This window comes from Hermetia illucens, chromosome 5, assembly GCF_905115235.1.
Source record: "Hermetia illucens chromosome 5, iHerIll2.2.curated.20191125, whole genome shotgun sequence".
Lineage (NCBI taxonomy): Eukaryota > Metazoa > Arthropoda > Insecta > Diptera > Stratiomyidae > Hermetia > Hermetia illucens.
In genome coordinates this window covers 107,274,562-107,298,774 of record NC_051853.1, presented here as the reverse complement: position 1 = coordinate 107,298,774, position 24,213 = coordinate 107,274,562, and the positions used below count along the sequence as shown (strand labels likewise).

General features: G+C 42.6%; 1 protein-coding gene across 1 annotated transcript in view; it reads right to left on the bottom strand.

Annotated features, from left to right (window-relative positions):
• Positions 1–24,213, bottom strand: part of LOC119657695 (lachesin) — a 173,707-nt gene that overhangs the window by 86,057 nt on the left and 63,437 nt on the right. Inside the window, exons 2-3 of the mRNA XM_038064728.1 lie at positions 16,442–16,551; positions 15,642–15,827 (exon numbers count right to left, since the gene is read on the bottom strand). Of these exons, the coding sequence (XP_037920656.1) occupies positions 15,642–15,827; positions 16,442–16,551 (296 nt within the window). The remainder of the gene's footprint in view (positions 1–15,641; positions 15,828–16,441; positions 16,552–24,213) is intronic.

Sequence of the window (24,213 nt, the reverse complement as noted above, 5' to 3'; positions counted from 1 at the left end):
CAAGTTCTATGTAAATTTATGTGAGTTCGCAGGCACCTCCTAAGCCACATGAATCGGAAGACGGGCGAGTGGGGTAGGGGGGTGCACAAGGAGTACAAAGCCCAGCCGCACATGATAATTAAATATTCCGTGTTTTCAGCCAAATTACTGGAAACAATGCAATATGTTATCTCTCGTCGTACATGGACCGAAATCAACTAGCAACAACATGCACCTTATTGTCAACAACTACATTTGGTGTGCACAAGGACGAATAGATATGTTTGAGATGATGCAACAAACTGTACAATACCCGATGCTCTGTTCTTGCTCTTGAAGGGATGCTTGCACGACTTGCCCAGTGGGGAACATGAAGGATTTGTGAACGGAAACCGAACGAAATTATGGTTCCTATTTTGAGGAGGATTGCCGGGCTGATAACAATTTCTCATTTCTGTTGAGGAGCTAATCGATTTTGGCCTCTCAATAGAACATCTTTAATGAAAAGCCCGCAAAAATCTTGTAGAGTTTAACGCCCAGCCAATGGGTTGACATGAGGTAATTTAGATCAGAGTGTTGAACGTTTGTCATATGTTTCCTGGTAGGGTCTTTCCAGGAACTTCGCATACACATTCATGTACCTTCATGTATATGTAAATGTCCTGTCTGTACCTGCCGCTAACGTATAGAAACTATGCATGCCGAAAGCACAAACTGGTACGTTAGAGTCTTCAGATATCACGATGTAATTCCATCAACCAAACTTTGTATCACTCAAAATCCATTTTGCAACCCCCTCCACACAAACAGCGCTGAAACTTTAATTTCTGTCCCAGAATGAGGAGGAGAGACAAGGGAGAAGGTTGACGCAGGTACACTTGAGACAGTAAAAGGACGAGAGCTTAAAGGGTTTAATATCATCTCATCATTGTCGAATGATCGCACAATTACAAGAATATGTGTAAGCATTAATTTAAAATAGCGAATTACTGAAAACGGTGCGCTGTTATGAGCTCTAGTGCATATGAGAAGAAATTTCTATCATTTTCAAACGGAGAACTTCCTAAGTCAATTAAATATCTCGAAAACTACAGTCTTATAGGTTAGAAGCAGGAAATTTTTTAAATTTGTAAACTTGCTTTCAAAAATGTTGTTCCTGTTGTATTCAGAAATTATGTCAGACAACAAGCTGATCCTATGGACATTATAGCTTAAGAGAAGTAAGACCCTTCTCCCTTTTGCGGCAATGTGCTTTTGTACTGTGACTCGATTCATTCTGATAATATTGTGATTGTGAATGGTGATCTGAATGTCAAGGCTCTGACAACACCTCTCATTGGAAACACGATCTTGGTGATCTTAGCGGTAATGGTGGGAACTTTGCGGATTTTTGCGAGATCCACCGCCTCGTCATTTGTGGCATATTGTCCTGCGTCGCATTGATGTGCGTAACAAAAGAGGCGCTCATATCCCCTTCGAACCGAAATCAAAACCATTTGATGGTCGCTTACGTTTACTTGCGTATTACGAGCCCCTGAACTCAACATGGACCGCTTGTATGATTTAACTGTCGCCTGACAGTTGGTGAGCTACCTTGCTCATGGAATGGAAGATACACTGGGTAGCTCGCCTGAGAAGCATTGGGCCACTATCAAAAACTTTCTTTAGCTCGGGTGCTACGCAGGTGGTTGGTCACACCCCGAAGGGGTAGTATAAGATTTAGCTGACTGTGGAATCGTGGAAGCGAATTGGTAAACGGAACGCATTGAAGGTACTATTGAGCGCTGCCAATGCTGCGGGCGCGACGTGCTCGAACTACAATTCCGTGCTAAATCCCATGAAATTCAATGTAGTGTGCGCCATGAGAAAAGATAATTTTTTATTGCGCTGGTCATGGAAGTAGGGGATGCACCCTAACGGATGATTTCAGAAGTGCGGATCATGTCATGAAAGCGCTTGCGTGTGGTCGCCAATCTTTCGAATGTCCTGCGAAGGACATCCAAGGTGCCGAGCAACTGAAGAGTGGAGAAAACACTTCGCCACGGTTCTCAACGGTATTACATCCGGCGAGAATCCTCCTTTTGTGGATGAACCACCATCGTAACATATGGATGTGTACTGTACCTCCAAGCAGAAGAGAAATCATTTCGGCTATCAAAGCACTCAAATGGAGCAAAGCTTCTGGGCTTGACGGTAGGTGTGCTGATTTATTTATTGCTTCACCTATCGTTTCTGTGCATCTGCCAGCTCCACTCGTACGAAAATCCTGAAAATCCGCGACCTTTCCCAGAGAGTGGAAGTGAATGACCGTCAAACGACGTGACACTTGGCGGGTATCTACGTGCTCTCCGGGAATACGTCAATGTGACTCGTCGTGACTTTTTGTGAAACAAGGAAATGAATGCAACAGCGAATATTCGCACGCAGGCTGACATGACACAACTTGAGAGCGTCCATGAGCTGCGAAGTTTTGGGTTCATGACAATGTTTTCACTAGTGACTGCGACCTACATTGATTCAAACATTGCAAATATTCACTCCTTGATGAGTACAAGTAATTCAGAAAAATATTGAATAATTAGATTCGACATTGATAATAAGGAATCCCAGGAGAACGGATTGAGAATGCTATGTAACGCACCTGAGCAACAAGACGACCCACCTTCAAGGGGGCAGTGACATCAGGAGTGAACTGGAACTAGAGACAGTGGTGGAAAACCTTAACACAGTCCTCATTGCCTCATATGAGGGCAGCGGTTCTGCAAAGACAGTTAAGTCATCAAGGGACGCCCCATGATGGAACAGGAACCTGGCCAGAATGAGAACAGAGGCACGAAAACTCTTCAACCGGGCAAAACAAACCGGGGACTGGCAGAGGCACAAAAAAGCATTGACTGTGTATAGCAACGCGATTAGGAAAGCAAAACAGAACAACTTCAGGGAATTCTGTGAAGGGATCACAGAAGCAATTAGCTTTTACAAATCTGCAGCAAAGATTGGACAATATCCTCTGTCTGTTTGAAGAAGGAAGATAGGACTTTTACCAAAAATGAGGAGGACAGGGTTCACCACGGCAGCATGCGACAACACGCACCCCAACAACGAATGAAAGGGGAAGCAAGGAGAACTCAAAACCAACAAAAGAGGTAGGCCTGGAAGCTAAGGTAAGGTAGGCAGTGGGAACTTTTAACCCACCGGAATCACCCGGAGTAAGTAGCATTTTCCAGAGAGGCCTAGGAATCATCTTAGAGTCTCTTCCGGTAGAAGGCAGCATAGCATTGGGATATACACCAACGGCATGAAGACGGCCAAAAGTGGACTTTATTCTGAAAGCGATAAAAAAGGATCTTTTTCACCCTAAATCTTTCAGACCAATTTGGTTAACATCGTTCTTACTCAAAACGGTGGAGAAGCTCATAGACAACTGTATCAGAACTAACGTTCTAAAGCGTAACCCCCCGGTATCAACACGTTTACCGGGCGAGATGGTCAACTGAAGCTGCTCTGTATCAGTTGACGAATGTACTACGGGATGGCGTAGAAGCAAAAGAAATAGCACTGTGTGAATTTTTGGATAGCGAAGGAGCATTCGACAACACATCGCACACAGAGATACAAAATGTCTTGACCTGCAAGGGAGTGGGAAACACCCTGGCTTTCTGGCTGGGTAAGATGCTAGAGAGTAGGCAAATCGAAGCACCGACAGGTAAAAATTCTATTGTCATCAATGCTACTCAAGGTTGTCCACAGGGCGGGGTAATATCGCCGCTTGTGTGGAGTATGGTAGTGGACGAACTCCTGGACGTGTTAACAAATGCTGGAATACAGATCAGAGTTACGCGGACGACATTTTTTTAATCTGTAGGGGCAAATGAGAGGATACCTTATGTGGTAGAATTCAAACTGGAGTTCCTAGTGCCTGGTGCAGGAAGGTGGGAGTGCGGATCAATCCAGCCAAAAGCACCACGAGAAGCGAGAAACAGAGGTCAAATATTTGGGAATTACGCTAGACCAAAAATTATTCTGGAAGACATATGTCGGAAACACTTGTCGGTAAGCCACGAGTGCTCTGATGACTTGCAGGTCCATAGCAGGAAAAAATGGGGTTTGCAGCCCAAAGATTCTACTTTAGATATATACTGCAATAGTAAGGGCAATGATTACCTATGGGCCGGTAATATGAAAAGAACTGAACTGAACACAGAAGCCAGGGAGTTAAACAAACTCCAAAGACTGGCTTGTGTGTGTATCAGTGGGGCAATGAGGACATGCCAAATGGCATTCCTGAAGGTTCTTCTGGGATTAACCCCCCTCTATTTGCACATACAGATGCAGGCAAGAAGGGCAATATTGAGGATGGCCGGGAATATCAGTGAATCGAGGAGCTGCCTAAACCGAAGAAAGATTGATATTCTTTCTAGGTGGTATTCCGAATTACTGTTACCAAGGGATAACATGACAACGAGGTTTCACTTTGATAAGAAGTTTGAGATACGTTGGAGTAACAAGGCAGAGCGTGGTTAAGACATACGGCTTAAACCAACAGCTGATTACTTGGTACATTAACGGAATCCTCACAGCAGAGGGAGCGGGTGCCGGTGTCATTGGTCCAAGGAAAATGTACTTGGACCAATGGATAGGTACACTAGCATATTTCAGGCGGAAATATACGCCATAGGCAGATGTGCCTCCTTTAATCTCCAAAGGAACTGCAGGGGGCAGAACATTGCTATTCTCACCGACTCTTGTTCACAAGCGTCGTGATCGGCATCGCCATTTGGCCCCATTAAATGTCTGACTTGAATGCAATCTCGAGGCATTTAAAGCCCCATTCAGCGTATCTTGCTTGTTTCGGCCGGACTTTTGGTCGCTTACCATCGAGTTCGATGTTTAGACCAATATTGGCAAGAGAATTCTCGTTAGCGCGAATCACGTGACCATACCATTGAAGATGCCTCTCTCGAAGTTTTTCCACGGCCGGTGTAACTCCATATCAATCGCGGATGTGGAAATGCCATGAGAAACTGAATACGCTCGGCTCGTCCAACAAGGTGTAGATACCCTGGGTGCCAGGCCATGTTGCGTTGGAAGGCAATGAGACAGCGGCAGAACTAGCCAAGAAGGGAGGAAAACCCGTCTGTGGAATCGGAAACGGTTTCATGGCTATGATATTAAAAAATGAAGAGGAACGGTTGAGGTAGCTGCGCTGGGGCTATCAGGAATGAAGCAATCCAAGGTGCTTATTAGGGGATACGAACCCATGCGCATAAAGAATTGCTTAAACCTCACCAAAAAGAACCTCCGAATCATAGTAGGAATTTTCACTGGTCACTATCGGTTAAACTATCACCTAGGGAAGGTAGGGATATCTGCGAACACTGCCTGCAGGTTCTGTGCGGGGTGTAATGAAACCTCTATGCACATTCTGGGACAGTGTCCAGCATTTGTGCAAAGTAGGTGGAGGCATCTGGGAGAACACTTAATACCAGATCTGTAAGTAGGGAATATACTAAAATTCCCAACGGTTATAGGTTTACTTGAGATATTATGATTAATAGGTACATTATAACCAGCCAGCAATAAGCTAGCAACGGAACTGAAGAATGCGGTATGCCCGGCAATGCTATACTCTCATTGGAACACGGGCAAGTGTAGAAGCCTAGCACGAACTTTGTCCAGTGGAGAAGCGACTTTGCAGAAAGACAAGTCAGGAAACGTTTCAGGTATGTCCTATTTGCACCTAGCTCGTAATGTTTATCCATTTAGTTTGCGAAACCATTCAATTTAGCACGATACTGACATTCAAAGTCTTAGAATGCAAAAAATTTAAGCAGAAGTGATAGTTTTGATCTATTATAACTTTGTTAGTACTAGTGTGATTTCCACCAAACTTGTCGGTATGATGCTCTATACTGCGCAGTATAGTCTATAATACTACATTTTAGGATAAAGGGGGGTTTACAGTCAATTTCTAGAAAATATACTTACAATAAATAAAAATAAATGGTAATATACTGTCTTAACAATCGCTAACACCAGTGTCGTTATGGACAGTATTTTAAGGCTTAGCTACCATGCGCATAGACCACCATATTTCTTTTCAGATATTTGGGTTGGGCAGTTTCTAAGAATGAGTGCTTTAAGTAAATGACCCTTTTCGTACCCCTTTGCAGTCAGTATCAAAACTAATATTGGCTCCGGAAAGTACTAAGGGGAACCTTTAATTTGATACCCCACATGACTATATTCCATAGTCAAGCCGTATGGACATTATAGCTATCTGCAAAATAATTGTTCATTAGAACATTCCTGATTTGTAACAGAAGCAAATAGTAGAGAGAAAGAACACTAATTTTTTAAAATTTCTAACCACAAGAAAACCTTAAATGCGGAAGAAACTAAGAAATTAACGATGGAATGAAAGACATTTTAAATAAAGGTATCTGAATTTGAATTTTACGTATTGTCCGCAGTACTCATCTCCACATACAACTTAACATATCAATTCATATATCTAATATACCAAAGTACTGCAAATGTCAAATTCCTTTAAGGATTTGACTAAAGTGACGCTTACACTGACACTCATGGTTGCTCATTTAGGAGTGGCTTGAATTTTCCCTATTTACTATATAGTGGCTAAAGAAATTCGCATTTCCAGATCGCTGAATATAAATGTGAGAAAAAATCAATTTTACTTTAGTTTTTGTGAGTTTCATATGTACTTTCACCACAAGTGTCGTCGTTACGAACGCTTCGTTTTCGAAGTAAATTCTCATTTAAAATCAACATTCTTCTCAGAAACTTCAGCCAAGGCACTTGTACCTCTGCGGAAACTTTAGTATGTTGGAAACTGGAGCTTCTGTGAGGAATCGTAAGACCCAGCCTGTTAGTTATAACAACTGAATACTTTCCCACGAACAACTCTATTCTTCCTATCTCGAGAAAAAGAGAAATTATGGAGTTTCAACAAAATAATAGATGTTTCATTAGAAGTTTTGAATATATTGTATCAGCGAGGAAGCATCTTATTTCTTAGTAGTTAAGGATACTTCGGAAAATGTTGGCAGCTAGTTTGCGAACGAGTTACCGGATTATTGGGATCTTGTCAACAATCTGAATAGAATGCTTCCCCCGGGAACAAATGAAACATTTTTTGGAAGTGCATAAATGACCCTTTGATGGATAATTTGTTACCCTACTTGCAGAAAATTATTATTGAAAAACATTTTACAAATGAAATTTCCGTAGGAAGTTTGATATTCTTTGAATATTTACTACTTGAGGATTTTCTAGATTGCGAAGAAGATTTTTAAAATGTTGATTCATTTCCGTTGAAATAAGTTTCGCGGAGGAAGACTTCAACTTTCGTCAATGCACCTTGTTTCAGTAATTTCTGAATTCTGTATACTCACGGACGTAGTTGAATCGGTGTGGAGGCCGACATTGATTGGTAGATGATTTACGGTAGATTAAAAATATAAGCATAAATATGATATAAAACTCGCCAATCATGACTTTTTCAAGCGTTGCCAAGTTTCAAGTTATATGTCTTTGCCAAGACATCCGACTTTTCGAAGTCGGTCTTAGTTTTGAAAATTTTTTATAAAGGCGGGGAGTGGGCGGGGTAGAAAGTGATGATTTCTTTAACGGACCCATTCTCAGAAACTACCAAACCGAAAAATTTGAAAAAAATCATGAAGCTGCCTCTATGTGGTGCCCAGGCCTCAAAATACTCTCCATATCGATATCTGTTCAAATTAAGTTAATAATAGTATATTACCATATTTTTTTGGGAAAATTGAGTAAAACCCCCCTTAAGTTTATCCCAGAGTTATAAAAGTTGGCAGTAGTATAAAATATAGTACGAAGCACATTATCCGTAAGTTCGATCAAAATCATACTATTAGCAACAAAGTTACCGTAGCTCAAAGTTGTCTTTACCATGTAAATTTACAACCTGAAGTACTAAATCTGACATACTAAATGCATATACATAACGGGCTCCGCACAAATGGGATAGTTCTACACTCAAATATACTTACACAAGAAGCAAAGAAACCCTTTCATACCTGGAGCGCCCAGCATCCGGTTTCTCGACTTGTTTTTTTAAGGTTTTGTTTGCAAAACAAAACCTTATTAAAATCGGTTCAATGTCTGTCTGTCTGTCTTTTTAAGGTTTTGTGTAAACACATAACCTTATTAAAGTCGGTTTACTGTCTGTCTGTCTGTCCGTCTGTCTGTCTGTCTGTCTGTCTGTCTGTCTGTCCGTCACACGCATTTTTCTCGGAAACGGTTAAAGCGATTGACACCAAATTTGGTAGAAAGGTGGGAACTGTGAACGCTCACGCATATAGTGAGTTACATCCGTTTACGTTGAATTTAAGGGGGGGGGGGTCCCCATACATGCAAAAGGGGGGTGTAAATTTTTTTTTCATCAAATATAGTCATGTGGGGTATCAAATGCAAGGTCTCAGTTAGTACTTTCCGAAGCCGGTCTTAGTTTTGACATTTGTTGAAAAAGTGGGGAGTGCGGGGGGTTGAAAGTGGTCATTTTTTTAAAGAACCCATTCTCGGAAACTACTCAACCAAAAAATCTGAAAAAAATAAGGGGTCTGCCACTATATGGTGCCTAGGCTCCGAAATACCCTCCATACCGATACCTGTTAAAATAGGGTTAATAATAGTACATTACTAGATTTTTTAGTAATTGACAGGAAAACCCCCCTTAAGTTCACTCTAGAATCACGAAATTTTGCAGTAGTGTAGGCTACAGCATAGAGCATGATCACACTATCACTAACAAAGTTATACTAGGTCAAAATTGTCGCTTCTCTGCAAATTTAAGACTATGAATGTAAATATTACTTGAAAGTGGAAATTTTCACATAATATATGCATATTTTACGTGCTACGTGCTAATGAGACAAATGCACACTCAAATCTCTTTATAAAAGAAATACATAAAACCTTTCATACCTGAAGCGCTGAGCTTCCGGTTTCCCGACTTGTTTTTTTCTTTTTCTTGTTTTTCAAGGAGGTGGAAATCTTTGAAAGACTCTGGCCTGGGCCCACCATATTGTGGGATTTTTACCCACTAAAACCACCCCTGACTGATCCTTACCCCGTGGAACCACCTTTAGGTATTATATCACGGGGCGGAATCAGCTTACTTTAGCTAGATCTCCTTCCGTCTTTCCGCAGGGTTCGCAACCACACCTTCCTCACGTCTTCTGCTTCTCGCAGATTCTCTTGGATTGCTGCGATCATGGAATTGATCGCATCCCAGTCTTCCTGACAGGCTACCATTCTCCGAACAAAATTTTCCGGTGATAGCACTTCACCTAGAGTTTCCTCTTGGAATTTTGGACAATTAGGTGAGGTGTCTAATTTAAACCTGTACAAGTATTGACGGTATCCTCCATGGCCGGTGAGAAATTGAGTGAGATTGTAATTGATCTCCCCATGCTTTCTCTCCAGCCACTGCTCGATGGAAGAGATTGACCTATAAGTCCAACGCCCCTTTTCTGACTGGTCCCATCGCTGTCGCCATCTGTTTATGGATCTCTCCCTTTCGGCTTTTTTCACCTGAAATAAGGGAAAGATGGACCTGGTGTTATAAATGTTCATCATTTTGATTGCCAGGATGTCAATCGCCATCATTCAAGAGATGACGAGCGCTGCATCGTCTGAGACGGTTCTGAAGGCAGAACACACCTTTAAGGATGTTCTTCTGTAAACCATACTCAGTTTATGTGTATTGCCTAAAACCGCGAGGTAGGTGAGAACAACAACCGCCGCCAGAAACTTTCGTATAAGTTTCCAGTTGGCCGAGTTAAATGCATTCCTCACATCCAGGGTCACCACCACGCAATATTTCCTGGTACAACCCCTTCTGGAAATTGCCAAGCCAGTAACTATTTTGATGCCATCAATGGTTGTTCCAGCTTTACGGAACCCATACTGCCTATCTGAAAGGCTCTCTTGGTGGTGGAGGAGGTGGAAAATCTTAGAACGACACGTCCGCCGCCCGAACGGCGGAACTACAGCGGGCGCGTGTGGGATTCACACCCACTAAAAACCACCCCCGGTCTCTCCAGCCCCAGCCCCGCGGGACCACCATTGAGGTATTACTTCGCGGGGTAGGTTTGCTCTTAGGCACTCATCCTTCTCCCATTTCCGGATTTCCTCCTTCTTTGTTCCTTCAGCAACTCCTCCTGCATTTGGATGATTGCAGAGCCAACCGCAAGCCACTTCTCCTCGGACTCCAGCATCTCAGTAACCAAGCTCTCCGGGATCCCGCTCCTGCCCAGCACCTGGTTTAAGCTCCTTTTCTCCATCGCAAATCGTGGGCAGTGAAACATCACATGTTCTGGATCCTCCGGTATGCCATCGCATCTGGGACAGTTCGGAGAATCATCCAACCCAAAGCGGTGCAGATACTGCCTGTAGCAACCACCGTGCCCCGTGAGGAACTGGGTAATGTGGTAGTTGGTCTCCCCATGTTTCCGCTCAAGCCACACCCTAATGTTGGGAATGAGCCTGTGCGTCCACCGACCTTTCGTAGACTCGTCCCATCTGCGTTGCCAGAGATCAAGCGACTCTGACCTTGCCGCATTTCTACGCTGTGCATGCCCCTCCATATGTCTTGCATTGTACAGGACACTCATTTCTTTGGCCAGAATGTCAACCGGGATCATGCCTGCCACCACCAATACTGCCTCATCTGATGTGGTTCTAAAAGCACTGAAAACCCTCAAAGCCATCAGCCGGTAAACCGAGTTCACCTGCTTCCGTCTCAGAGAGTTTGCAAGCGCCTCTGCCCACACAGGCGACGAGTAGAGCAGGATGGAGCGCACCACTCCGGCTAGCACCAACCTCCGGCAGTGTTTCGGTCCACCAATATTTGGCAACATTTTTGCAAGCACCGTGGTGGCACTGGCTGCCTTTTGGCATGCATACTCTAGGTGTTCCCTAAAACTCAATTTGGTATCAATTATTACCCCCAGGTATTTGATAGCCGGCTTTAATACGACCGTATGTCCACCGACCTCCACTTTTACAGTATTATTTTTCCTGCGTTTCGTTATTAAGACCGCTTCCGTTTTCGCGTCCACCAAGGTCAGCCCGGCCTTTTCTAGCCAGGACTTTACCGCTCTCACTGTTTCCGTTGCGTAAACCTCCACATCTTCTGGGTGTTTTGCTGCAACAACCACAGCTAGGTCATCAGCAAAGCCGACAATCGTAGTCCCCTCTGGGACGAGAAGAGCAAGCACCCCATTATACATGATATTCCACAACAGGGGACCAAGTACCGATCCCTGTGGTACCCCGGCTGTGACAATGTACTTTTTGGGGCCCTCATCCGTCCCGTACCAGAGAGTCCTCTCTGAGAGGTAGTTTTCCACCAAATTCGCTAAGTATCCGGGGACACCTATGTCAGCCAACGCCCCTTTAATTCTATTCCAGTTGGCGGAGTTGAATGCGTTTTTGACATCCAACGCCACCACGGCACAGCAGCCGCCAGAAATCAGTGCACCTTTTGCCAGGTTTACCACCACGCCAATTGCGTCCACCGTAGAGTGGGCGCGTCGGAAATCAAACTGGCGTTCCGACAAACCATTGTTGGCTTCGACGATGGGCAGGAGTCTGTTGTAGATGACTCTCTCCATTATCTTCCCCATTGTATCCAACAGGCAGATAGGACGATACGACGCTGGGTTTCCAGGTGGCTTGCCAGGCTTCGGAAGCAACACCAACTTTTGCTTTTTCCACTGGGCAAGGAATATTCCTTCTTTTGAGCACGCCTCGAAGGTGTTGGCGAAAAGGTCGGGCCTAGTCTTCACTGCCAGTTTCAAAGCTCGGTTGGGGATGCCATCCAAACCTGGGGCCTTGTTGTCACCGAACCTACCACATATTTCCCGCAGCTCCTCCACAGTTACAGGCGGTATTATGCCGTCATTTAGCTGGACAAAAATTTGCCTTCCCCTATTTTCGTGGTGAGGGAACAGAGTGGTAACAATCTGTTTCAGGAGGCGCGGACAGGTCACCTGGGGTGATTTCCGCAGCCTTTTCATCACCACTCTATAAGCCTCGCCCCAAGGGTTTATGTCGGCATGGTCGCACAGCTGTTTGAAGCAGTTCCTGTTGCTCCTCCGAATGGCTTCCTTTAGGCGGCCACGCAATTGCTTGTGTGCCTCCTCTCGACCGTCGCCACCGGGTTTTCCCCTGAGCCTCTGGCAAAGCCTCCTTGCTCGAAAACATGCGGCTCGCAAACTTGGTTGATTTGTATCAACCTCATCTGCGATTTGTGCTAAGGGCTCTCCTGTATTCCGGGCACCTGCTGCTGCCCGCAATGTGCCGATGGTCCACACCCTCCTTTCCTTTGCACAGTAGACAATTTGGGTCAGCTCCGCAGTCCTTGCTGATATGGCCTTCCACTCCGCATCTCCTGCATTGCTTTGACCTGCCATTTGGGTTAGTGCATGCCTTCGCAATGTGACCAAAGCCAAGGCATCTAAAGCACCGTTTTAACGCCACCTGTTCCCTAAGGCGACACATAACCCAGCCTATTCTCACTCTCCCTGCTGCTAACAGTTTGAGTGCGTTCTCGACTGGTAGGCTGATGATGGCGGTTTGTGTTCCTCCATAAGCTTTCCTTAGCGGCTCTCTATTATAAATAACCCAAGTCTGAGGGCTGTATTCGGTATGCCGTCAAGACCCGGGGCTTTACTGTTGCCTATTCGACTGCAGATCTCCAGCAGCTCGTCCCTGGTGACTGGTGGAATCGGTGTCACATTTAGAGGACGTTGGAAGGTGTTAGTACCTACCTCTTGCTGGGGAAATAACCCTTGGATTATTTTCGACAAGAGTGTAGGGCACGTGATCTGCAGAGATGATCGGCCTCTGAATCGTCCTGTCACGATTTTATAGGCGCTACCCCACGGATTTATGTCCGCTTCCGAACAGAGCTCCTGAAAGCATTCCCTCTTAGTCCGCTGGATGGCGAGCTTGAGGTTTTTGCGAGCTTGCCTATAGGTGATTGCCTGGTGGTCGCTGTACGTGAAGTCCTTGCTAACTTGCCAGGATATGTCACGTGCCAGCGTAGGGCTGACAAATGTCAGATCTACAATTGAACCAGTTTCCCCTTTCCGATAAGTGTTTATATCGCTTTCGTTGACCTGAACTACCTCCAACTGGGCAAATGCTTCTAATAAGCACCGCCCCCTTGTGTTAGTCTCTTTGTTACCCCACTCGATAGTCTACGCATTAAAGTCACCGGCTATCACTTTTGGACTTCGTCCCATTGTGTCGTGAACAAGATCGTCTAACACGTCTTCAAACTCAGGCAGCGTGAGGCTCGGCGAGGCGTAATAGCTATATACGAATATACCGCTTTTTGCCCACACAAAGCCACTAGTCGCCTGACCCATGCTATATTGTATGGCTTGATGACCGCACGCCCATATCGTCGCTCCACCAGTCGAATCTGTGACCCATACACCACCGTCAGGATTTCTGTACGATTCACTAGTGATAGCACGATAGATTCTTCGCTGAATTCCTCCAACTTGCCACTAGCCGACATTCCTACTTCGGACACTTTGGGCCCTTCTAAGCTCTTAGGTCCATTTGTTGGACTGGACAAGACTCATTTTCAAAGTTTTGTGTAAAACAAAATGTTATTAAAATCGGTTTAGTGTCTGTCTGTCTATCTGTCACAAGCATTTTTCTCGGATATAGCAGCGATTGACAACAAATTTGGTGGAAAGGTGAGAACTGTGAATGTTCACGCATGCAGTGAGTTACATCCTTTTGCGTCAAATTTAAGGGGAGGGGGTGTACATTTTTTCACCAAATATAGTCACGTGGGGTTTGAAATGAAAGGTCTCGGTTAGTACTTTCCGAAGCTGATCTTAGCTTTGACATTTGTTAGAAAAGCGGGGAGTGGGAGGGGTGGAAAGTGATGATTTCTTTAATCAACCCATTCTCAGAAACTAACCAACCAAAAAATCTGAAAAAAAATCATCAAGCTGCTTCTCCATTCTGCCTAGGCTTCAAAATACTTTCCATATACTCTCGATATCTGCTCAAATTAAGTTAATAATAGCATATTAGCATATTTTTTAGGAAAATTGTGTAAAATCCGTCCTTAAGTTTATCCTAGAGTTATAAAAGTTTGTAATAGCATAGAATATAATATGATGCATATTATTCTCAAGTTTGATCAAACTATCATCAACATACTATTACTAACAAAGTTACAGTAGTTCAAAATCGACTTTACCGTTTAAATTTACTGCAAGTAAATACCAATATCACACTAAAGTGAGTAGTCTGACATGCAAATGCATATACATAACGGGCTACGTACAAATGGGATAGTTCTGCACTCAAATATACTCACAAAAGAAGTAAACAAAATCTTTCATACCTGAAGCACCCAGCTTGCGGTTTCCCGACTTGTTTTAATACTAAAATTTCAAAGCGAAATTCCTGTTCCTTGAGATTTTATAGGGGTAGAAGCAGGTGATTAAGTGACATCCGCCCAGGAGATAATCGTTTTATATCCTTACGAAATCTCGCGGCGTTATGTAAATAGTAAATACCAGTCCATTTGCATTTGTTGAAACTGTATTTTGTTCGTAATTATCATAACTCCTATAAATGCCACAATATCCGAAACAAACATTCTTTTTTTTTTCAAAGGCTTTTTTCTGAAAACCACGTTTTTAACATTTGGGGGAATTCTAGCCCAAAAGTAATGCATTTGGAGTTATGATTGTTTATAATATTACCAAGAATATAAACCAACATTTCAGATGAAATCGCATTTTTGAAGGTGCCTTTTTTGCATAATTAGTGAAAGAAGATGGTGGAAATTGAAATATTTTTTTTGAACACCTGCAAAGTTTTTGATTTCATATTCTTAGAAAATAAGTTAGCGATGCAAAATTAAAAAGCTTTTGGTTTCAGATAAAAGTTGGAGTGGCTCTCGCAATCGGAGAACTCCAGTTACGACGTTCAGCGGAATATTTTTGCGTGATTTAGCTAAAAATATCTTAAACTTCTCAGAAGTTATTCGGAATATGACTAATATAATGTCCAAATGTGATTGAATTCCGAATAATTTTTCCCATTAAAAAATCGAAAAAAAAGCGTGTAAAAAGGCCTTCTAATGTGGTTTGCCCGTTAAGCTTGCTGACTCATAGAATCGAAGGCCTTCGCAGTGACAAAATTCTTGCATCTCATCCCCATAGCTGGATCTTCTTGGTATTTTATATCTAGCGGATGAATATAAACCTGTTTGGCGGTAGTTTCTGAAGATTGAGATGCCAGACAGCTTTAGATAAATACAAGTTTTAGATAAATTTTAACGGTGGTTTTTCATAATCATGGATGAAATAAATAATGAGCAGTCATTTCTATGGACATGCAAGTAGTATTACATTACCGTCAAAAATTGCTGCATTTTCCATGTACTCGTAAAAATGCTGTTCTGCCGGTATCTGATGTCAGTTTCACTCAAAAAAAAGTTTCCAAATCCATTTAAATGTATCAAACTTAGCAAAAATAGACAAATAAGATCGAACTCTCCGAACTGCCAACCTTTTAACGTTTCAACCCGCTTAAACCTTTTCCAAACAAAATTCTAAGCTCACCTGACTTTTCATGGGGTCCGTGTTGAGCTGACACATGTAGCCACCCCGATCCTCCTCCGTTACCGATTTAATGTGTAAATTCCAGGTGTTCTGATCCGAATGTGACACACTAATTCGCGGGTTGTGAGTGATGACGTGTTCGTGAATAGCTTGAATTGCCTTCGTGTCTGCCTTCAGCCAGCCCACCTGCAAACAAAGAAACATACAAACAATACCAAAGTGTCACATACAAAAGTTGAGCATTTTCGGAATATCATGAGTGAATAGCGACGCCGTCACGGGAGCATGTCGCATCGAGCATCGAACTGGGGGATGAAGATGGGGATGAATAATTAGCATCTAATTAGATTCCAACCTCTGCTAGTCGGCGCGTTTTGTGGATAGGGAAGGTGAAAGTTTTGCAGGTACTTTGCAGCTCGCACAAAATGAGCTTAAATTGTGTCATATGCAAATTGCTGAATATAAATTGAATAAAGCCGAAACAATCAAACGAATGCAGCTGAAAATTGTTTCGTTTTATTCCTGACGGTTTCGAGTTGATGACTTCATCTAGTGGCTAATTCCATTTTGTGCATTATACATATTTGTTCGAATTGCACTTGTTTCCTTCATTTCCCCTCATATTCCGATTCCTGTTGCTCCCCCACGGGAATTATCTAAAAGCTTAATTTTGAAGGCGCAATTCAACTTTATTTGAAGGCATGAACTCACATGGTTTGTCAACAAATAAAGGAAAAGTGGCATTCCATAACTAAGCACTTCAATTCACCTTCTTTAGATTGATATGCATATGCACTTACCCGATATCCTCCTAGATAGCGCACATGGCATGTGAACGTTGCATCCCTGCCGACAGCGACTGATACATTCGATATTACTTCTGTGAAATCGGGTTGAAAAGCCATCATCCCTGAAAAAGACACAATTGATTATATGAGCTTGGGTCAATTGTAAATTATTTTCAGTAATATGAAAATGGATCGGCTGCAAGTTTTCCCAGCGACGTATGTATATATTCATCTATGTGTGAACGAAGAGTGTCTTTAAAGAAATTCATCAGGGTCACACCAGACAGGGATCAGATCCTATGGAAGTGGTAAAAGACGAAGAGACAAAGGCCAGAATAATAAATGACGTATTCAGCCCTTCGCCGTCTACGGTCATAATTAAAGTAAATCATTTTGATGGTTGACTACAGCAGAACTCCATTACCCGCTCTGCCCAGCATACGTTGTTGCTACCAATATCAGCACTGTTTCTTGTTGATTTGCTCTTGAACTGCGTTGAGCAGGGGTGTGGAACTGTGAGCGACGATAAGGAGCTGAAAAATCTTGCCTTAATATTTCTAAGCTTGGAAATCCTTACTCGACGGAAAGGTTTAGGGAGTGACAGGAGGTTCGATATTTTGTGTGACTACAAATATGCTGTGAAGTGAAAAAGGTTAAGAGCTGTGACTACGATTTTCCTTATGAAACATCATTACCTTCTAATAATAAAAATAAATCCACATGTTTGTCAATTATTGATTTGATACGTATGTTAACCATTAGTTCATGTGGTATGAACATCATTGAAATGATTTCAATTTATCAATCCACAATCACATTTGCACGCAGCCAAATAAAAAAAGTAGCAAATTGTTAAACAAAGTAATGTATAGAATGGAACATTCTCCACCCCCTCGACTACAAGTACATGTACATCTTGAAAGACTTCCCAAAAATTCCGGATAAACTAAAAATAAAGGAAGTTGAATATAACCAACGTTTGTACATATAACTTATCTCTTTGCTAAATCTAATTTTCTGAAGAAATAATAATTAAAATTGGCCTTGGCTGGAGGAGTATGTAATCTTTGCCCAAACACGTTGATTTCACTGATGACATCCCGTTGTTCTTTCTAGATTTGTAGAAGGATGCAAGCGGAATCGAAACCAAGATTCTCAGTATGATTGGTCATGGCACTGCTCCTATTTGAGGCTGAGTTAATATATGGGAGTTCTTTCTTCGCTATTATATGGGAGTACTGGATGAGAAATACACGCACTGTTACTAACAAGCCTCAAATCTTCATCAGTTCATGTATCGTTTCATCATCGTGTTATCGGACTATTCTGGCCTAAGACAATAATTACTGAAGGACTTGGTCTTACGATCTTACGGCAGTGGCAATGGCTAGGTCACACATTAGCGAAGGATGTCAACTTCGCTGCTGGCTAACTCGTGAAACGACGGACTAGTTGGTCGGCCCAGAACTACGTGGCCTCGATTAATGAAAGAGGACTGTAAACTCGTTGGAAAATCATGAGAGGAGTTGAAGTGTATTACTAGGAACGCCAGCGACGCGCTATACTCCATATATAAATTTACGACGTTTGTTTGCTTTCCTGTCTTTACTGTCAGTCTTATTGACCCGTAATTGAATGAAAATGTTGGATTTGTAAGCCACTTCTACTGTGAATGACATTGTCCAATATTGTTTGAGGAAGGGTATATGCAAAAGGGAGAGGGGTCAATTGCTTTTCAGCATATATAACAACAGACTTAATTTTGATACCCGTTGGAAAAGTTAGAATGGTTCGGCACACCTAAATCAATCAACCGATAATCTGAAAGAAAATGGTGATGCTTCAGTATATATACTAGCTACTTACTTCCTTTTCGTATTGTTATTACTTTTTTCGTATTTAATTTTCAATGAGTTTGCGGATCAGTTTTACTATCATGCGCAAGTGATAAGCGTACAGTAACGCGTCAACACAAAGACAAGCACAAACATCCATGACCAACTCAGGACAATCAGATCAAAGTGCTGGCATTTAACCAACTGGATCGTCGAAAATACTTCACATATCTGCTTGAATAAGGTCAGCGATATGTAGTATCATATATTACCTCATTTCCTAAAGTCACTAGAAACCTACCTCAGATTAAGAAAGGATTGTGTTTCCTTTTCACGTAACTGCGCCTGCTATTCCATAAAAGTCGGGTAAGTCATCGGGCTCACTCTACCGTAAGAAGTTCTCATGTCGCATCAGAAATTTCCCATTGGAAGGTCGGGCGCTATGTAAGGTAATTGTGATGTATTCGTTCAATTTGATGCGCTTGTCAAGATCCATATGACGCAATTCTTTCGGAGGTTGCATTCAGAGCTACCGTCATCATCAACAATAGCGCAACAACCGGTATCCGGTCTAGGTTTACCTTAATAAAGAACACCAGACATCCCAGTTTTGCGCCGAGGTCCACCAATTCGATATCGCTAACAGCTGTCTGGCGTCCTGATCTACGCCATCGCTCCATCTTAGGCCTCGTCTTCTTTTTCTATAGTAGATATTGCCCTTATAAACTTTCCTGACTGAATCATCCTCATCCATACGGATTAAGTGACCCGTCCACCGTAACCTATTGAGCCGGATTTTATCCACAACCAGACGGTCATGGTATCGCTCATAGATTTCATCGTTATGTAAGCTACGGAATCATCCATCCTCATGTTGGGGGCCAAAAATTGTTCGGAGCATTCTTGTCTCGAAGGCGCAAAGAGTTCGCAATTTTTCTTGCTAAGAACCCAAGTTTCCGAGGAATACATGAGGACTGGCAAGATCACTGTCTTGTACAGTAAGAGCTTTGATCCTATGATGAGACCTTTCGAGCGGAAAAGTTTTTCTAAGCTGAAATATGCTCTGTTGGCTGCCAACAACTATGCACAGATTTAATCATCGTAGCTGTTATCGGTTGTGATTTTCGACCCTAGATAAGAGAAATTATGAACGGTTTCAAAGTTGTAGTCTCCTATCTTTATTCTTCCTGTTTGACCAGGATGCCTGCTCGATCTAAATGCAGGCAGTTTGTACGTCTCGTTTGGCTCTTCCCATGATGTCGATATCGTCAGCATAGGCCAGTAGTTGGGTGGACTTAAAGAAGATCGTACCCCGCGCATTTACCCCAGCATCACGAATCACTTTCCGAGGGTCAGGTTAAAGAGGACGCATGATAGGGTATCCCCTCGTCGTTTACCGTTGTTGATGTCGAATGGTGTTGAGAGTGATTCTGGTGCTTTTATCTCGCCTCGCACGTAGGTCAGGATCAGCCTAGTCAGTCTTATCAACTTCGTCGGGATACCGAATTCTCTCATGGCCGTGTACAATTTTACCCTGGCTATGCCATCATAGGCGGCTTTAAAGTCGATGAATAGATGGTGTAACTGGTGTCCATATTCCAACAGTTTTTCCATCGCTTCCCGCACAGAGAACATTTGATGTGTTGCTGATTTGCCTGGAGTTAAGCCCCTTTGGTGTGGGCCAATGATGTTCTGGGCGTATGGAGTTATCCGGCCTAGCAAGATAGTGGAGAATATCTTGTGGGTGTTACTCAGCAACATGATATCTCTATAATTGCTCCACTGTGTGATATCTCCCTTTTTATGTATGAGACAGATAACGTCTCTTTTCCAGTCGCCAGGCATTGATTCGCTGTCCCATTCCTTGAGCACAAGTTGATGAACTACTTGGTGTAACTAATCGCCTCCATATTTAACAATTTCGGCTGTAATTCCATCGGCTCCTGGCGATTTATAATTTTTAAGCCGATGAATTGCACGGACCGTTTCTCTTATACTTGGTGGAGGCAGTATTTGTCCGTCGTCTTGAGTTGGCGGGACCTCCAACTCGCCGAAATTTTGGTTGTTAAGTAGTGCATCAAAGTGTTCAGCCCATGCCCATGCTCATTCTGTCGGAAATAAGATTTTCCTCTTTGTCTCGGCGCGATGAGCATCGAGGTGTATAAGGCTTCATCCTGCTGACTTTTTCGTGAAACTTCCACGCCTGGTGCGGTTGCTTCCTGTACTTTTCTAGTTCACAGACTTGTTGGTTCTCCCAGGTTTCCTTTTTCCGTCTGCGAAGTCGCTTCTCTGCTCGCCGGAGTTCGGGATAAATCTCTGCGCGTGGCCGCGTTCTTTGAGAATGCAACATTAATTGGTATGCGGCATTCTTCCGTTCCGTTGCTAGCTTAAATTCATCATAAAACCAGCCGTTCCAACGCTTTTTGCGGCTGGGGCCAAGTATGTTTGTGGCCGTATCAATGATAAGGTTCTTCAGGTGGTCCTGAAGATCATTCAAGAAGAACCCCACTCCGAGCACGTGGTTTACTGGATGGCCGCTATAATATACGGTGTTGCGGCTCTTCTCCTGGAAACCGGTCCCTGTCCATCTCCTATCTTCGAACGCTGTTACATCAGCCTTATATTGGGATAAGGTATCGGCTAGCTGCTTAGTAGCATTTGGTCTGTACAGGGAGCACACGTTCCCTGAGAAATCGTTAATCCGTTGTCATTGTCGGGTTCGCCGTTGTAAAATCCATCCAGTCCGAGGGTCCTTCCGTGGCTTCGTAACATTGGTTTTCCGTATAGTGTTGTCACCCTTACCCAACCCTTGGAGAGTTTGATAGTCGAGCTGTTGGTGTTGGTTCAGCATGCATTTCCCAGGATTTATGGTCCATCGTGGGTACCAATCTACGTTTCGCCCTGGGACCTTTTCTACCCTATGACCGCGAACTTCCTTGCCTTGGTATAGTTAAGAAATCCCCTCACTTATTACTCATATTCTTATTGGTACTCACTAACGAATCTAGAAGCAGAAGTACTTCACATTTTTGTGAATCGACCTTCATCTTTCTTGTGAATCCATCATTAGCCATTTCGAAATTTTCAGTTTGCACCTCAGACCCCTTTTTAAGGTTTTGTGTAAACACAAAACCTTATTAAAATCGGTTTACCATCTGTCTGTCTGTCTGTCTGTCTGTCCGTCTGTCCGTCACACGCATTTTTCTCGGAAACGGTTATAGCGATTGACACCAAATTTGGTAGAAAGGTGGGAACTATGAACGCTCACGCATACAGTGAGTTACATCCTCTTACATCGAATTTAAGGGGGGTCCCCATACATGCAAAAGGGGGGTGTAATTTTTTTTTTTCATCAAATATAGTCATGTGGGGTATCAAATTAAAGGTATCGGTTAGTACTTTTCGAAAACGGTCTTAGTTTTGACATTTGTTGGAAAGAAGGGGAGTGCGGGGGTTGAAAGTGACCATTCCTTTACGGGGGCCATTCTCAGAAACTACTCAACCGAAAAATCTGAAAAAAATCAAGAGGCTGCCACTATATGGTGCCTGGGCTCCGAAATACCTTCCATACTGATATCTGCACAAATAAAGTTAATAATAGTATATTACTATAATTTTTAGTAATTCGCTGCAAAACCCCCCTTAAGTTCATGCTAGGATGACGAAATTTCGCAACAATATAGGGTGCAACATAGAGCATGACGTTACCAAGTTTGGTGGAAATCGCACTATTGCTAACAAAGTTATAATACGTCAAAGTTGTCGCTTCTTTGCAAATTCAAGGCTATAAATGTCAATATCATCCGAAAGTGGATATTCTCACATAATATTGTATATGCATATATTACGTGCTACGTACTAAGAAATGCACAAAACCTTTCGTAACTGAAGCGTCCAGCTTCCGGTTTCCCGACTTGTTGTATTCTGCGTAGGCGTTGAAGATAATATAGTGAGCTTTTTGCGCGTTCAGCCCAAATTGTTGTTGTTCTTACTGCCGTTCATTCAGAACATTGAATATTTGGCTAGTAATATTGCTATCTATAAAGACAAAATGCGAATTGAACAATCGCAAATATGTGTGCATATTCAAGGATTGAAAATCCTTTAGATAAGATAAAATGCCGAATACTGAAATATAATAATAAAGTTTTTTTTAATTGGAAAATTCCAAAGCACATCTTGAATACTATTAAAGGATTGTTTGAAATATAGGTTTCCACTTCTTCCTACATTTAATAGCGGTACAGATTGGCTGTATTCTCATCAGTATCCGCCATTTCTTCCTCACCACTGAAAGCAAAATTACACATTGTGAAATCATCGCAACTCAGTATCGGCTTTGATTCTAATCTGTGTATCAAACCTTGGTCAAAACAATGCGAAAGTGCACTAGCCCACGGCGATTCAAATGGTTTTGGTCAACTACCCACTATGAAATTCTTCAACTGTAGGGCATATGGTAATTGGTAAATGCCTCAGAATGCCAGGCATAAGGCTAAGAGAGTGGATAGATTTGTTGTGTCAATAGCACCTTGCTCACTAGCCAGCGAGCCTTGATGGATAGATGGGAGGACTACTTAGAATGGATATCAAAAAAGGAAGAGTTCTCAGCAAACATTCGAAATATATAACAACATACTATTAATATAATAGCTTTATTTAAGCATTTGAGAAGAGTATTTTGAGGCATTGATATCATGCCCAGAATTCACTTGCCAAGATTAGTCTGAACATCGAAGTCTATGTTAAGCGACCAAAAGGCCGGTCAAAAGAACGGTGGCTTAATACCCTTAATGGGATTTAAAAAACCGGTCACGGTGAGCCGACCCCGCTTGTGAACGTGACAAAAACTGAAGAAAAAGAAGATATCATGCGCACGATCGACCACAATTTTTTCTAGATTTTCCGGTTGTATTGTTTCTGATAATGGATGGATCCCTAAAATAATTGACCTATTTCAGACTACCGCACATCTCCCCTTTGCAAGGAATGTCAAAATTAATTTGCAGAAAAAATGTTGCACCCCATAATTTCAAAGTGTAGCAATATAATGTCCCGCATACGGGGAGGTCACAATTCCCACCTTTGCAGCAAATGGGCATTTTAATAAAATTCAGTTCTTTGGAATGTTCAAATTACCGTTTGGTTCGCATTTAGATTTAGACTAGATGCTCACAACATTCAACGAAAAACAACTTTTTACGTAGCACAAAAAGATACTCGGACTGGATGGATTTGACGAAGACGAACCCGGAAACGGAAACGGATGAACAATTTGCGCATTTTCTCATGGAACGTGTGCTCCCTGTACAGACCGAATGCTGCGCAGCAGCTAGCAAATACCCTGTTCTAATATAAGACTTTACGAGAGATGCGGTGGGCAGGGACCGGTTTCCTAGAGAAGAACCACAACACAATATATTGTGCTCGGAGTAAGCTTCTTAGTCAACCAGAAATGAAATCTGCTGTTATCGGCTCGAAAACATAAGCCGCAATGCACTCGACGCTTCCGAGGTAAACCTAGAAATATTAACGTCTACGCCCCTATAGAAGAAACTGCAGAGTCGCTTCTATGAGGTAGTATATCAAATCCTCGAGGTCTGTCCCAAGTATGATATCAAAATCACATCGCTTTGAATCCCCTCTGACAATTAAGTGAGAGTTAACACTGAAGCCATCCAAAACACCGCCCTCCCTAACATTTACTCTAATGATGTTAGAAATAGATGCTGCGAGGTTAGATATTGTCTTCTATTTGTAGTTATCAGAGAGACTTCTCACGAACTCCGTCGAGCGGAGAAGCGACTTCACAGACGGATCACTCTCGAGACCATTCGATATCAACGGCGATATAAGACCAGGAAATTTCCTGTTTTGTACCCCTTTTTAAGGTTTTGTGTAAACACAAAACCTTATTAAAATCGGTTTACCGTCTGTCTGTCTGTCTGT